Source organism: Sus scrofa, chromosome 10 (assembly GCF_054392235.1).
Source record: "Sus scrofa isolate SSC_HxYL_T2T_F1_AM1 chromosome 10, Sscrofa_HxYL_maternal_Yorkshire_Landrace_v2.0, whole genome shotgun sequence".
In the NCBI taxonomy this organism is placed as follows: Eukaryota; Metazoa; Chordata; class Mammalia; order Artiodactyla; family Suidae; genus Sus; species Sus scrofa.
This window is the reverse complement of record NC_139392.1, coordinates 67,411,285-67,427,294: the sequence shown is the minus strand read 5'-3', so window position 1 is coordinate 67,427,294 and position 16,010 is coordinate 67,411,285. Positions and strand designations below refer to the sequence as shown.

Sequence of the window (16,010 nt, the reverse complement as noted above, 5' to 3'; positions counted from 1 at the left end):
CCCTCTTGAAAGAACTTCATGCCACTTTGATAGTTCTGTCATTCCCGAATTCATAATCTGAAGTCTTAATATTACTAATGATGTGGGGGTAAAACCGATATTTTTGAGGCTCTAGCCCTTGAGAGGGCACCCCCATACTTTTTGTTAAGCATGTGCCCCAAATCACATCTCCAGAGATTCTTATTCATTTGTTTTCATTTTAATTATAATTACTTCTCCATTTAATTTTTCCCTCTTTAAAAAATTGAGATAGATTTTATATCCAGTAAAAGACCCATATCATTAATGTCCAAGATTTGTGGAGTTTTGACAAGGGCACCTACCCTTGTCACCCCCACTGCTATCAGGATATCTCTCTCTTAACTTTTTAAAATTGTTATATTTATCTATTTATTGAAGTATAGTTGAGGTACCATATTGTGTTAGTTTCAAGTGTATGGCATATATATGTGTGCGTGTGTGTGTGTGTGTAATATATATATTCTTTTTCAGATTCTTTTCCCTTATAGGTTATTTCAAAATATTGAGTGCTGTGCAGTTGGTTCTTATTGGTTATCTATTTTATATAGAGGAGTGTGTTATCCGTTAATCGTGAACTAATTTATTTCTCCTTGACTTTTTCCTTTTGGTAACCATTAACTTTTATTTCTGTTTAGTAAATAAATTCATTTGTATCATTTTTTAAAGATTCCACATGTAAGTGATATATATTTGTCTTCCTCTTTCTGACTTCCTTCACCTAGTATGAGCCTCTCTATAGGTCCATCCATGTGGCTGCAGATGGCATTATTTTCATTCTTTTTTATGGCTGAATACTATTCCATTGTATATATGTACCACATCTTTTTTTTTTTTTTTTTTTTTTTTGCCTTTTCCAGGGCCTCTTCCCACGGCATACGGAGGTTCCCAGGCTAGGGGTCGAATCGGAGCTGTAGCCACCGGCCTATGCCAGAGCCACAGCAACTTGGGATCCGAGCCGCGCGTCTGGAACCTACACCACAGCTCACGGCAACGCCGGATCCTTAACCCACTGAGCAAGGCCAGGGATTGAACCCACAACCTCATGGTTCCTAGTTGGATTCATTAACCACTGCACCAAGATGGAAACTCCTGTACCACATCTTCTTGATCTGTGCCTCTGTCAAAGGACATTTAGTTCTCTTAATTTTTGAGCCGGCTGCTTTTGAGACCTCTTGTTGGAAATTGTGTGCTGACTCCTGAACCCTTAGAAGTCAAGGGTCGTCTGTCTCTTGTTCTTAGCTGCCTCCCCATCACCAAATACAGTGCCTGGCATGTGTCATGCACTCACTAAATATTAAATGAGTAGATGAGAAATACTTCTGCCCTGACTTTATTTATGCGGCGTGTCAACTCAGGAGGCTGACATAACACATTGTTTTCCAGAATCCTCCGTGACCATCAGTTAATTTCCACACTCTCTCTGTATGCATCATCTGTGAGTAATAGTTATGTGGACCAACAGGTTAGCACATTTCAACTGGAAACAAGTCAACTTGCACGCATGCCCAGTCGACATTGATGCAGTCTTTCTTTTCAGCCTTTTGGTCACAGTGGTCATGCTGCCTTAGATAAATCATTTTTAAAGTTCTCTTTGGCAAAGAATTACTCAAAAGTGGATAGAAATTTGATCGGGTCTGACCGGACAGCTTTCTCTGTCTTGCTGGGGCTCTAAGTAAAGCCTCTGTCCACTGTTAAGAGTACACAGGGTGACATTAATTTCGAACGCCATGTGTAGGGATGTGGTCTCATGTGGCCAGAAAAAGAACTTTGCTGCAGTTCTCACCCTTCTGCATTTTTATTCGGTTGTAGGTAATCACTCCCCAGAACGGGCGCTATCAGATAGACTCTGATGTTCTCCTCGTCCCCTGGAAGCTGACTTACAGGAATATCGGCTCCGACTTCATTCCTCGGGGGGCGTTTGGAAAAGTGTACTTAGCACAAGATATCAAAACTAAGAAGAGAATGGCGTGTAAATTGGTACGTACTTCATCAACCTGACTGTGTGCCCTTCGTGTCTGGCATTGTGGCTTTTGTGTATTTCTTTACTTGCTTTACTCAAAGCTGGCTACCTTTGGATCTGATCTAAGAATGCTCTGCCCAAAAAAGCATCCTTTTTAGGAGTTACTTATTTAGTTAGTCTTTTTAAGGCCTCACCCAGGGGCATATGGAGGTTCCCAGGCCAGGGGTTGAATGGGAGCCACAGCCACAGGCCTACCCCACAGCCACAGCAACACTGGATCTGAGCTGCATCCGAGACCTGCGCTGCAGCTTGAGGCAGGGCTGGACCCTTAACCCACAGAGTGAGGCCAGGGTTCAAACTGACATCCTCATGGATACCAGTCCAGTTCTTAACTCTCTGAACCACAACAGGAACGCCAGGGTTGGTTTTTTTTTTTTTTTTTTAATTATTATTTTTTTCTTTGGCCGCACCTGTGGCCTGTGAAAGTTCCCAGGCCAGGGGTCAAACCAGTGCCACAGCAGTGACCAGAGCTGCTGCCGTGGCAATGCCAGATCCTTAACTGGCTGAGCCCCAAGAGAATTCTGCATCTGTGTTTTATAGATTTGCTTGCTACCTGGGGCCATTCAGCCCCGAGTCTACTTAAGTGTATGGTTGCTTTGAGTCAGTTTGCTCTGATAAAAAAGAAAGGACTAACGTATTTAGCACCAGTTTGTGTAACCTCATCCTCCTTGTGGGAAGGTGGGGGAGGGGAGCTGTTCTGCAAGAGCAAATCTATCTGCTGCTCTTTCGAGCCCACACACTGGGGAGGGGGCCAGGCAGGGGAGCAAATGCTGAGAAGGCGGCAAAGCTTCTCGGGACTACAGATTAAAGAACTGAATTGAAATTGGAATTGGCAAGTTATTGAAAAGGCCCCATCTTTTTATTAAATAATCATTGCTGAAGCATCCCGCTTTGGAAAACTTTGGCAGGCTCTACCATAATGAACATGCACACGCCCCATGACCCAGCAGTTCTGCTCCTGTGGGTGCACGCCCAGTAGGCATGCATGTGCGGTCACCTATGTGCTATGTGCTGGAATGTTCATAGCAACGTATTTGCAATAGCGCCCAACTGGAAAGTTTCCAGATGCTGACATGTGATATAGCTACACACTGGGATGCTGTTCAGGGAAGAAAAGAAACGATTTAAAACTGTCATAAGGCAGATAAATCTATATATGGGTAAGCGAAAAGAGTTGGACACAAAACAAGATTTTACTTAGATAAAGGTCAAAAAAGGCTGAACAAACCGGTGCTACTGGAAGTGAGGTTAGTGGGTGCCCATAAAATGCAGTGACAGGCAGAGGATAGCAGGGGGTTTCTAGGGTGCTTGTGGAGGTCTGGTTCCAGATCTAGATGGTGGTTACCAGCGTGTGTTTAGCTGAGAATTCATTGAGTTTGATACTTAACCAGCTTTGCACTTTTTTTTTTTTTTGGTCTTTTTATAGCCGAACCCATAGCACATGGAGGTTCCCAGGCTAAGGGTCAAATCGGAGCTGTAGCTGCCTGCCTACACCATAGCCATAACAACAGCAGATCCAAGCCACATCTGCAGCCTACACCACAGCTCACGGCAATGCTGGATCCTTAAGCCACTGAGCAAGGCCAGGGATTGAACCTTTGTCTTCATGGATGCTCATCAGATTCGTTTCCCCTGAGCCATGACAGGAACTCCCAGCTTTGCACATATTTTATGTATGTCTGTTTTATTTTCAAGTTTTTTTTTTTTTTTAAGTGCAGTAAACTCATTTTTGATTTTACAAAAAACAAACTAGAAAACAGTATCATTTCAGTCTCTTATCATCATTGAAAGATCAGTAATATATTGGCCTCATTTGTTCCTTCATAAAGGTTGGTTAGAGCATCTGTATTAAAAGGAAAAAGATGTAATATAGTAAGTTATTTGAATGTTGCATTTAGAAGGAGATATGTTCAATATTAAAAAATCTGGAGATATTTTATCAAGCTCTTAGAACCAAAGGGTCCTGTTTTTCAGTTCCATTACAGAAGGCACTGGAAAATAGTTTTGGGGGTTTGTTTTCTTTACAGTATTTACATTTAATTTTTTTTTTTTTTAATTTTATGGCTGTACCCATGGCCTATGGAAGTTCCCAGGCCAGGGACTGAATCTGAGCCACAGTTGTAACCCACACCACAGCTGCAACAACACCGGATCTTTTAACCCACTGAACTAAGCTGGGGATAGACACTGCAATATTTAATTTTTAAGCTATATTTTTTTCTTAAAAAAGAAACATATAATTAAGACACTCAGATGGGTTCAAAAGGTTTTAGCCCATTCTTTGGGCTAAAGAATGAGGTCCTTTTCCTTGAGGCAAATGCTATTAATGGGTTCTTACATGTCCTTCCAGAAAATTTCTATGGACATGTGTATGTGTAGTTGAAATTTTTTTTTTACAAATGGGAACTTAGTATATGTACTTCTGCTTCTTGCTTTTTTCAGTCTGACACAATATTTTGGAGACATTCCATCTGTGCACTGAAAGAGACACTTCTTTCTTTATTAATCAGTTCTGATTTATTGTAGAATATATGGTTGGTGCCTGATTGTATGCATTGTTGGAACATGAACGGTGAGACTAGAGACATTATATTATTTCATGACAAGGAATATTGAAAATATGACCTCAAATCTAGGTGCTGTAGAAATTACATGTATAGGGAGGGGAGTTCCCGTTGTGGTGCAGTGGTTAACGAATCCAACTAGGAACCATGGGGTTGCGGGTTCTGTCCCTGGACTTGCTCAGTGGGTTAAGGATCCGGCGTTGCTGTGAGCTGTGGTATAGGTTGCAGACACAGCTCTGATCTGGCATTGCTGTGGCTGTGGTGTAGGCCAGGGGCTACAGCTCTGATTGGACCCCTGGCCTGGGAACCTCCATATGCCGTGGAAGTGGCCCTAGAAATGGCAAAAAGACAAAAAAAGAAAGAAAGAAATTACATTTATAATAGATGGGAAATCTCTCTCTCTCTTTTTTTTTTTTTTTTTTAATCTTTTGTCTTTTTAGAAGCCACACCCACGGCATATAGAGGTTCTCAGGCTAGGGGTTGAATAGGAACTATAGCCACTGGCGTATGGCACAGCTGCAGCAACGCCAGATGCGAGCCATGTCTGCAGCCTACACCACAGCTCACGGCAACGCCGGATCCTTAACCCACTGAGCAAGGGGAGGCCAGGGATTGAAACTTCGTCCTCATGGATGCTGGTCAAATTCATTTCTGCTGAGCCACAATGGGAACTGCAGGAAATTCCTCTTTTGATTCAATCATGCATAATTATCTGGTTGGATGTCTATACTCCTAATGAAAGTAATGTTTCGTTATTTTTTTTACTTTATTTTGAATTATTATTTTTTTTTTACTTTAAGAGTATATAATGTAAAGGCGGATCTTTTTTTTTTAAATCATTCTTTACTTGAGAGTAAACATTATCTTAACTCAGCAGCACAGTTTATTTCTTTCTTTCTTTTTTTTTTTTTTCCGCTTTTCAGGGCTGCACCTGTGGCATATGGAGGTTCCCAGGCTAGAGATGGAGTTAGAGCTGTGGCTGCAGGCCTACACCACAGCCACAGCAACACCGGCTCTTTAACCCACTGAGTGAGGCCAGGGATCAAACCCGCATCATCATGGATACTAGTCGGGTTCTTAACTCACTGAGCTACAGTGGGAACTCCCAGCAGCATGATTTCATAACACATCAAAGTATCCTTGAGGGCATTTATTTGCCTTCTGACTTGTGGGTTGACCTGTATTATGTGTTTTTTCCATTATCCTGGAGTTGTTTAGGATCTTCCTTGTGTTTTTGTTTTCTAGATCCCAGTAGACCAATTTAAGCCATCGGACGTGGAAATCCAGGCTTGCTTCCGGCACGAGAACATCGCTGAGTTATATGGCGCAGTTCTCTGGGGCGAAACTGTCCATCTCTTCATGGAAGCGGGCGAGGGAGGGTCCGTTCTGGAGAAACTAGAGAGCTGTGGACCCATGAGAGAATTTGAGATTATTTGGGTGACAAAGCACGTTCTCAAGGGACTTGATTTTCTACACTCGAAGAAAGTGATTCATCACGATATTAAACGTGAGTTATCTTTGGATGTGTCCCTTTTTGGTTTAGAGACTAGAGCTAGACCACAGGCAAAGGGACTCCTCCCATCAGTCTGAGGGTCTTCAGTGGCAGGAGGGACAGCCCCCTGGAGCACTCTTCTCCTGCTGCCCTGGGCTCCTGAAGTCCATTTTATTTTTTTTCTTTTTATAGCTACACCTGCGGCATATGGAAGTTCCCGGGCTGGGGGTCGAATCAGAGCTGCAGCCTATGTCACAGCCATGGTGATGCTGGAACCTTAACCCACTGAGAGAGGCCAAGGATCGAACCCGCATCCTCATGGATACTAGTCGGGTTGGTTAACCACTGAGCCACAACGGGAACTCCTCCTAAGTGATTTTTGTCTAAACTCTCCCCAGATTCATCCTTCTCTTTTGAATATTAATACACCTATGTGAGTAGGGGAAGCATTTCAAGGTATCTTTATTTGGAACTCATTTTAAATAACATTTTCATTTTAGTTATGGAAGTATAAAGAATTTTTTCACTAACATCGTTTCTCTCTTTATAGCTAGCAACATTGTTTTCATGTCCACAAAAGCTGTCTTGGTGGATTTTGGTCTAAGTGTCCAAATGACCGAAGAGATTTATTTTCCGAAGGACCTCCGAGGTACAGAGGTAATTATGTTCACACAGCAATGGGCAAGATCTTATTAAAAGTAAAAATGAGGAGTTCCCACTGTGGCACAACAGGATTGGCAGCGTCTCTGTAGTGCTAGTGCATGGGTTCGATCTGCAGCCCAGCACAGTGGGTTAAGAATCCAGTGTTGCTGCAGCTGCAGCATAGGTCGCAACTGTGGCTTGGAACTCCATATGCTGCAGGGCAGCCAAAAAAGAAAAAAAAGTTAAATAAATAAAAAAATAAAAATAAAAATAAAAAAAACGAGTGAAAATTAAGTGTTCTAGCATGGCTTCAGAAAGGACAAAGACGGGGAGGAAAACCATTGCGTCAAATCATCGTTATCATTGCAACATATTTAATGAGCATTTGTCTGTGCTGTATACTTCTTTTAATGAATTAGATTATTTACTCTTCCCAGTATCATTATCATAGGCAGATACTATTATTCCCATTTTATTTTATTTTATTTTTAGGGCTGCCCCCATAGCATATGGAGGTTCCCAGGCTAGGGGTTGAAGGGGGGCTGCAGCTGCCGGCCTACACCACAGCCACAGCAGTGCCAGATCTGAGCCAAGACATGGACTTACCCCACCATTCATGGCGATGCCAGATCCTTAACCCACTGAGCAAAGCCAGGGATCGAACCCATGTCCTCATGGATACTAGTTGAGTTCGTTACTGCTGAGCCATGATGGAACTCCATGCAGCTTTTTATATATAACTAATATATGTGTTTTTAGTAGAACTAATGTTACTGTTTTGGTTCAGTTACAGGCATAATAGTCATGGTCATTTAAGAACATTTATTGAGAACCATCAACATGTCAGGCCTCTCTTTCATCCTGGGAATCGTAAAATAAACCTCACCTATTGGAGCACAAATTTGAAAATATAAATTTGCTGTGATATTTAACTCATTTGTGTAGCCAAAACAACAAACATAAAACTTTCCTGAATCTAAATGGGATTCAGAGAAATGTAGTCGTTGGCTTTCAAGTAATATATTTAATATTCACATTATTAGGCTGAATAGTCGATTCCGGGAGTTCCCATTGTGGCGCAATGGAAGCGAATCTGACTAGGAACCGTGAGGTGGAGGGTTCCATCCCTGGCCTCACTCAGTGGGTTAAGGATCCAGCTGAGGTGTAGGTCGCAGACACAGCTTGGATCCCACATTGCTGGGGCTGTGGTATAGGCCAGTAGCTACAGCTCCAATTAGACCCCTAGCCTGGGAACCTCCGTATGCCACGGGTGCAGCCCTAAAAAGACCAAAAAAAAAGTTGATTCCTGTAGTGAGTGTCTTTTGAGCATCTGCTGTGGGTCCCAGTGATGAGCCACACAACAAGGCCAGAAAGGACTCCATCCTTTTACATTTACCTGCGTTGTTTATGACTCACGGTTTTAGTTCACTGTAGGTTATAATGGGCGTAAGGTGCATCTGGGAAGGGGCTGCCTTCCTGACCCATCTCCATGACTACAGGATGCTGGCCTGTCCCAGCCTCCCAAGCCCCGAAGCCCTTGTCCCTGTTGAAAATGCCCTCAGGAAATGGAGGGAGAGCAGTTGGCTGCACCTTTGCCTCAAGATTACCACCTGAGGGAGTTCCCTTCGCAGCTCAGGGGTTAATGATACCAACTAGGATCCATGAGGATGTGGGTTCGATCCCTGGCCTCGATCAGTGGATTAAGGCTCTGGCGTTGCCATGAACTGTGGTATAGGTCGTAGACATGGCTTGGAACCCGAGTGTCTGTGGCTGTGGCACAGGCCAGTGGCTATAGCTCCTATTTGTCACCTACCCTGGGAACTTCCATATGCCGTGGGTGCAGCCCTAAAACACAAAAAACAAACAAAAAAAGATTAACACATGAGTCCAACCAAATGATAACCTTTAGTTTAGCTAGTAAATAATGTCTTGCCCTGGGCTCAATTACAGTGCAAAAAAAAAGTTGTCTGCTTTTCAAACCAAGGTTCTGTAAGCCTTAACTTTCTCAAAGCAAAGGCTCTTTTAGGCAGCAAAAGAAATCTTTGTTTTTTGCTGCAATTATTGAACTTATTCTCCAAAGTACTTGGGAGAGGATTTTCCTTTTTTTTTTTTTTTTTTTTTTTTGGCCACATCATGAGGAAATTCTCTGGCTAGGCATCGAATCCTTGCCACAACAGTGACAATGTCGGGTCTTCAACCACTAGGCCACCAGGGAACTCCAAGGGAGAGGATTCCTGAGAGTTTCAAAGTTTTATTCTTTGAACTGAATAAAATTCAGAAGAGAAAACGCTAGCCTTTTTTTTTTTTCCCTTTCTTTTTTTTTTTTTTTGGTTTTGGTTTTTTAAAGAATGTGCTAGTCCCCAGATCTTAGGAACACTTTACCAAAGCACACAGTCTAATAAGACTTAATGCTTACGACATGGTTTTTTGGGAAAATACTTCAGCATATTTTGGCAGTCATCAGACATTCAGATATGTGACATTCTACCCTTTTTCCTGGAGCCAGTTTGAGAAACAAACTATTTATGGTACCAAAGATGGAAAATACCTTTCTCTTCCCGGCAGCGTGATCCAGTTGAAGGTTTTGCAATAGCTGGAGAAAGAGAGACGTCTCCTTTCTGGGATTTTTCGCAGAAAGGGTGTGTTTGGGTTTGAGATAGTGACAGGGCATCTCCCGAAGAGGATTGAGGGTCTTTTCACCAAATGTAACTTGCTTTCTGTGAAGTATTAAACTGGCTCTGCTCTTCCTAGTTATATGTGCGTCTGTTTAGCTCTCGTGATTGAAGTATGAGAATGAGGGGTGATGATGAGTGTAAGTGTGAAGGCACCAAGGCTCTGGGCAAGCTTGTTTTGACTCCTCTTCCTTAAAGAGCCAAGAAGATATAATTAGTCAAGGTCAAGTGTGCAGATTTGCTCTCCCATTTGAACTTGCTCACCTGGCTTTCTGGCACCTCCCTCTGCCCCCCACCAGCAGAGCTCACAAATATAGACACTGGTCCCCAGCAGCCTTCACACTCAGAACATGAACCTTGTAGACACATAGTGCACATGCTGGGTTAATCCAGGGTATCTTTATGCTGTTGTTTTGAATTACCTGATACAGAGAAAGAAGAAATAATGAATGTGAATAACGAATTAGAATCTAAAGAGCATATGGTTCTTTTTGTGAAGTTCTTATGTAAGTTCACATGTCATCATATGCCTAGGAACACACACACACACACACACACACACACACAGTCTTTGTAATTAATGTGTGGAGAGGTGAAGCTTTTGACCTCAACCTCTAGGCTCCTTTGCTCTGGTGCCCATGCCTGAGGGTGCACAGCCCCCAAGAGAGCCTGGCTGGGGTCCGCCCAGGCCTGTTTCCTGGCCGCGGCCAGCCTGAAGTGGCCTTGAACCCCACACCCCCCATAGAGCTTGAGGAGACAGGAACTGTGAGCCACGGGACCTTGGGCAGCAGGGAATCTGTCCAAGGGGCAGCAGCCAGGCCACAAGGTGGACAGCAATGTGCCATCACCCAGCCCCTCCAGTGCCCCAAGGGCATAGCTGTTGTGGGCGACACCAGGCACAGCACTTCGCCTAATCCTTGCTTAGGAGAGTCAGCAAGGGGGGTGGCGGGGGAAGGCACCTCTGTTAACAGTTGTCCCGCCCACTGCATGTATTTTGCTAAACTTGGTGATTTTATTTAGCACCAAAGTCCTGCAGGATCCAAATGCTCTGTCTTTGCTTTAGGGCAAGTTTGCAAACAGGGAACTTGGTTTAAGCTTGTTTGCTGAGATAGAGAGACAGAGACAGACGGAGAGACAGACAGAGAGAGAGAGAGAGAGAGAGAGAGAGAGAGAGAGAGAGAGAGAAGCCCGCCAGGAAGTGTGTTGTAGGAAGTACTTGAGCCAAGTTAATAGGGGGGGAAACTGGGCAATTTCCCCAGTTTTTGTAAGCCAGTTCCTTCTTTATTTACTTTAAAATGTATTCTGGGAACTCCATATTCAAATGACAGCATAAAAACATCTCTAGCTTTAGCAAAATATTGACCATTAGGGTAGTAACTGCTCTATGTCTGTCCCAGCTGTAAAGACAGATCATGGGTCCCCAGTGTTTGCTCTTTTTCTCTCTCTCTTTTTTTTTTTTTTTAACTTTTAGACATATACACGGCTTTCTAAAATTAGCCTTCCTTTTCCAGCATCCGCTTCTCAAACCAGAGAGAACTTACACAGTGTGCATATGGCATGACTTTAGGGTTTCGTCACTGAGTTCCTTGGTGGGTAGAAATAAGATGCAATGACCAAGAGATGACCAGTTAGGATCATTTTTCCAACATTACACTTTCAGCTCTTCTTTCCTGCCCAGTCAGTGGTCATAGCCTGTGGACTTCTGCTGCCTCTGATTATTGCAGATAATTAGCGGCTTGGCATTTAATGACAAACGTGAAATGAGGACGTGTATTTGTAGTGGCCATTTAAATCAGGCAAGAATTCCCCCCCCCATTCCCGGGATGCACCTGTGGCATATCAAAGTTCCCAGGCTAGGGGTTGAATCCGAGCTGTAGCTGCCGGTCCCCACCACAGCCAGAGCAACACCAGATCTGAGCTGCATCCGAGACCTACACCGCAGCTCCGCCAATGCCAGATCCTGAACCCACTGAGCGAGGCCAGGGATCAAATCTGCATCCTCACGGATACTAGTTGGATCCTTAACCTGCTGAGCCACAAGGGGAAATCCAGGAAGTGGTGTTTTAATAAAAACAGTCAGCATCAGCCTGTGCTTTGTAGAACTTTGATACATGGGAGGCCCAGGTGTGTTCTCAGCCGAGGACGCTTTGCTGCCTGCTGTTCAGTTGGTGGGAAACGGTGTTCTGAGGCTGCAGGGGGGAAACTGGGCCAGCGCTGCCTGGTTCCCCAGGGTCTGTGCTTCTTTGCTGAAGGGACCAGGGCAGAGGGGCTGTTTGAAAGGGATGCAGTGTGAAGATGGGGGAGGTGGGTGAGCTTCCAGAACTGGATCAGGGAGATGGTACCCAGACAGAGGAGGAGAGTCAGACTGACGTGTCCTGCTCCTCTTTCAGATTTACATGAGCCCGGAGGTGATCCTGTGCAGGGGCCATTCGACCAAAGCCGACATCTACAGCCTGGGGGCCACGCTCATCCACATGCAGACGGGCACCCCGCCCTGGGTGAAGCGCTACCCCCGTTCCGCCTACCCCTCCTACCTATACATAGTAAGTGGGGGCCATAAGGGGGGAAGGCGGAGGGCGAGTGTGTGTGTGTTGGCGGGGGGGGGGTCCCACCTGCTCGGGGGAGCTGCTCTCCTGTGATAACACACCTGTGGGGGATGATGGTGACGTAAGACCCATGAGAGGAAGCGGAAATTTCCTCCCATGTGGAGGAATGGCCCGTTCCTGCCAAGGAGGCGTCGTTTATTTCAGTGGGAACTTATCAAAATGTGTGCACTGGGCAGGAATGATATGCTATTCCATTATACGAGATGCCGCTGCAAAGCCTCAGAGTAGCATAAATCTTTGAGCGAAGGATGTTGTATATGGTCTTTGAACACTTAAAAAGATGTTAGATTATAGATCTAATAGAGATCTAGAAGCTGATACATCCCCATTACTGCACAGGCATCTTTGGCCACTGCTCCAATGTAAAGCTATCACTTTTCTTTTGGCTGTGACTTGAGATTGAACCCAGGCCACAGTGGTGAAAGCCTTGAATCCTATCTATTACACTACCAGGGAACTCCCCTAAAGCTGTCACTAGAGAGTGAACCCAGGCCACAGTGGTGAAAGCCCTGAATCCTATCCGTTAGACCTCCAGGGAACTCCCCTAAAGCTGTCACTTTTTTTCTTTTTAACGGTCACACCTGCAGCATATAGAAGCTCCCAGGGCTAGGTGTCAAACTGGTGCTATAGCTGCGGCCTACACCACAGCCACAGCAACACCAGATCGGAGCTGCACCTGTGGCCTACACCATGGCTTTCAGCAATGCTGGTTCCTTAACCCACTGAGTGAGGTCAGGGATCGAACCGGCATCCTTGAGGACACTATGCCAGATGACTTAACCTGCTGAGCCACAACGTAAACGCCATAAAGCTGCCACTTTTTATCCAAACCTAGCATGTATCTTTGATTGCTTTAACCCCAAAGATGGTGGGTTTAACTTAGTGTCCTTAGGAAATCAAAGGAAACATTTTTTAAGGGTGTGAATTCTATCTGCTTTAGGGCATGTAGTGGGAAACAAAAGACTTTCTGGGTCTTGGAAAAGAATACTTGTCCTGTTGAGGATATATTTTCTTACCATGGATACTAACAGAGCTGGTTTGTTCGTAGATCCACAAGCAAGCGCCTCCTTTAGAAGATATAGCTGAAGATTGCAGTCCAGGCATGAGGGAGCTGATAGGGGCCGCCCTGGAAAGGAACCCCAACCATCGGCCCCGGGCAGCAGACCTACTGAAACATGAAGCCTTGAACCCGCCCAGGGAGGACCAGCCCCGCTGTCAGAGTCTGGACTCTGCCCTCTTTGAGCGGAAGCGGCTGCTGAGCCGGAAGGAGTTGGAACTTCCCGAGAACATCTCGGGTATGGACGCCCTGCCGGGTAGAGGGCCCTCGCCTCCCTTTGTCTGTCTCCATCCAGTTTCTAAAGGAGCTCGCGAAAGTGCTTGGGGGTGAGGGGAAATGAAGCGATTTCTTGATGCCACAAGTTGTTTGGGAAATTTCAGCAAGGATGTGAGTGAAAACCTATTTTTAAACAATTTGGCTAATTTACCAGCAAAACATCATAGGTTTCTAGTGCACGTGGAGGTGATACTGTCCTTGAGAATTGCCTCTGCTTTTCTTTTCTTCTTCTTTTTTTTTTTTTTTTTTTTTTTTTTTTTTTTTTTTTTTTGCAACAGAGAATAGCATTTGCCTTTAAAAACAGATCAAGTGGGATGGTTTTGTTGTTGGCAAAGAGCAGGGTTCTGTTTAATGCAGTTTTGGTAAGCCACTGCATGCTTCCAGGCCTTGGTGAGAAACATCAGGGCACTGGTAAAATACTGACTTGGAAGTCAACTTGCATTTCAGTCTTCCTCTGCTTAAAATCTCTTTGCCAGCTCTGAAGCTTTCCCATTTAGGAGAGTCCCTCTGTGTTTTGGGAGCATTGACTATGCACAGCGAGGGGGGGGGTGCTGTTTTTCTTATGAAAATCTATGGCATTCTGACTCCTTGTGGGTCCAAGCCCACAAGTCAGGCTTGTTTTGCATTTCTCTGTCTCCTCTGTCTTTTCCGCATTTCAAGAGAATCATCCCGGAGGCTGGAAAATGGGCCAGGATCTCCAGCCAATTTCTTGCGGTTGTTGACTCTTTTTTGGAATTTTTGTATCTTTTATCTACGTTGGATCACATACACTGGCCTGTGGTGTTCAACCAGTGCTTGAATGCTGTTTCCTTAGGGCCAAAGTGGTATTTTTTTGTTTGTTTGGTTAGGGTTTTTTTCCTTTTTAGGGCTGCACCTGGGGCATATGGAAGTTCCTGGGTTTGGGGTTGAATCAGAGCTGCAGCCGCCAGCCTGCACCACAGCTGCAACCACAGGGGATCCGAGCCGTATCTACATCCTACACCATAGCTCACCCAAACGCTGAATCCTTAACCCACTGAGCAGGGCCAGGGATCAAACCCACATCCTCAAGGATACTTACTAGTTGAGTTCTTAACCCATTGAGTGTGTCCCCTGGTCATTTCGTTCATTTTTGCAATGTTTTCCCTTTTCAGATACTTCGTGCACAGGAAGCACTGAGGAATCGGAGATGCTGAAGAGACAGCGTTCTCTCTACATAGACCTGGGGGCCCTGGCTGGCTATTTCAACCTTGTCCGGGGCCCACCGACACTGGAATATGGCTGATGGGTGGAGTTCTGGGCCCTAAAGTATGACTCAGCATTTACTGAACTCTGGGAAGCCGGCTCTGCTGAGTCTGAACTGGGGTGCTGTCCAGTGGATTGTGCATTTCTTGGCTGGGCTCCCATGACGCATGAATGTGACTCCTCACTGTTCCTGTGTGTTTGATTTGTGAAGCTGCCCCGGGACCCACAGGGCTGAAAAGTTCTCATTTCTCAGGGGGTACATCCAACTCAAAGGAAGTCGAGAGTTCATGGAAGGATCAAGAACTTCTGGGGACCAGTTCCATTCACTGTGCACTTTGTTCAAAATTCTAAAAAAAAAATGCCCATCACGGGGATCCTGTATTAGCCTAAAGTGACTATTCCTGGTTCTCATTGAAGAATGGGAACTTCACTGAACTCAGAATAGTCTTGTGTATATTGGTGTACATCGTACTAAGTCTTTGAGCCTTTGTCAGTAAATTCCAATCGAAATGAAAGTCTTTATATTCAGAACAACTTGAATATTGTAGCAATAAGCTGAACTAGTGTCTTAAAAAATGGCAACTGACTTCTTGGGTGCCATCCAACAACAGACCACTAGTGACGGGTTCTATTATGTTCCTATGGAAACATTTCGTACTGTACACGCTATGCTTCAAACATTTAAAACGTGACGTTTTGAATGTAGATAAAACTGTGTTAAACCACATAATTTCTGTACATCCCAAAGGATGAGAATGTGACCTTTAAGAGAAATGGAAACCTTTATAACTTCTTCATGATGCTCCTCTGAGAATTCTTATGACTCTGTTCTCACTCCAGCATTTGTATATTAAAAGGGCATACTGTGTATGTTTTATATCAAATGCCTCCATGAATCTTTCTTATATATATGTATATTTAACACTGTAAAATATGTTAGTATTCCTACTTAAAGTATGTTTTTACATCATGCAAATGAAAACCATACGTTTGTCCAACATGACGGGTCAAATCAACTGAATAAATGCAGTATTTTGCCTTAAGTATTGTCAAGGCTCTGCTTCTCAACTGGGACTGCGATGGGTTTTAGGGGTTGGGCTAGAACTTGGAGAAGAACCTACAAGCACGAGAAGGCAAAGAATACCTGAGAGTTTTGCAAATGGCATGCTCCTCTCTCTTGCTGCTGTAATTAGCCATTGCCATCTGTATTGCAGGGGCTTTTTTTTCTTTTCAGTTTTGGGCTGCACCTGCAGCAGATGGAAGTTCCCAGGCTAGGGGTCAAGTTGGAGCTGCAGCTGCTGGCCTACACCACAGCCATAGCAACACCGGATCCGAGCCCAAACCCATCATCCTCAAGAGACTGTCAGATCCTTCACCCACTGGGCCACATCAGGAACACCTGGATTGTGTTTTATCCCTTCAGTACATTATGGTAG

General features: G+C 44.5%; 1 protein-coding gene across 6 annotated transcripts in view; it reads left to right on the top strand.

Moving 5' to 3' along the window:
* The window catches only part of MAP3K8 (mitogen-activated protein kinase kinase kinase 8), a 32,400-nt gene extending 16,783 nt beyond the window's left edge, over nucleotides 1–15,617 (top strand). For 4 of the 6 annotated variants that reach the window (XM_021064742.2, XM_021064740.2, XM_021064739.2 and 1 more), the window contains exons 3-8: nucleotides 1,831–1,998; nucleotides 5,851–6,112; nucleotides 6,648–6,754; nucleotides 11,802–11,954; nucleotides 13,066–13,312; nucleotides 14,484–15,617. In XM_021064742.2, the coding sequence (XP_020920401.1) occupies nucleotides 1,831–1,998; nucleotides 5,851–6,112; nucleotides 6,648–6,754; nucleotides 11,802–11,954; nucleotides 13,066–13,312; nucleotides 14,484–14,614 (1,068 nt within the window). In that variant the 3' untranslated portion in view covers nucleotides 14,615–15,617. Of the gene's footprint in view, nucleotides 1–1,830; nucleotides 1,999–5,850; nucleotides 6,113–6,495; nucleotides 6,755–11,801; nucleotides 11,955–13,065; nucleotides 13,313–14,483 lie in introns of all 6 variants that reach the window. The other 2 variants (XR_014817824.1, XR_014817825.1) reach the window with 2 other exon arrangements.
* The last annotated feature ends 393 nt before the right edge of the window (nucleotides 15,618–16,010 follow it).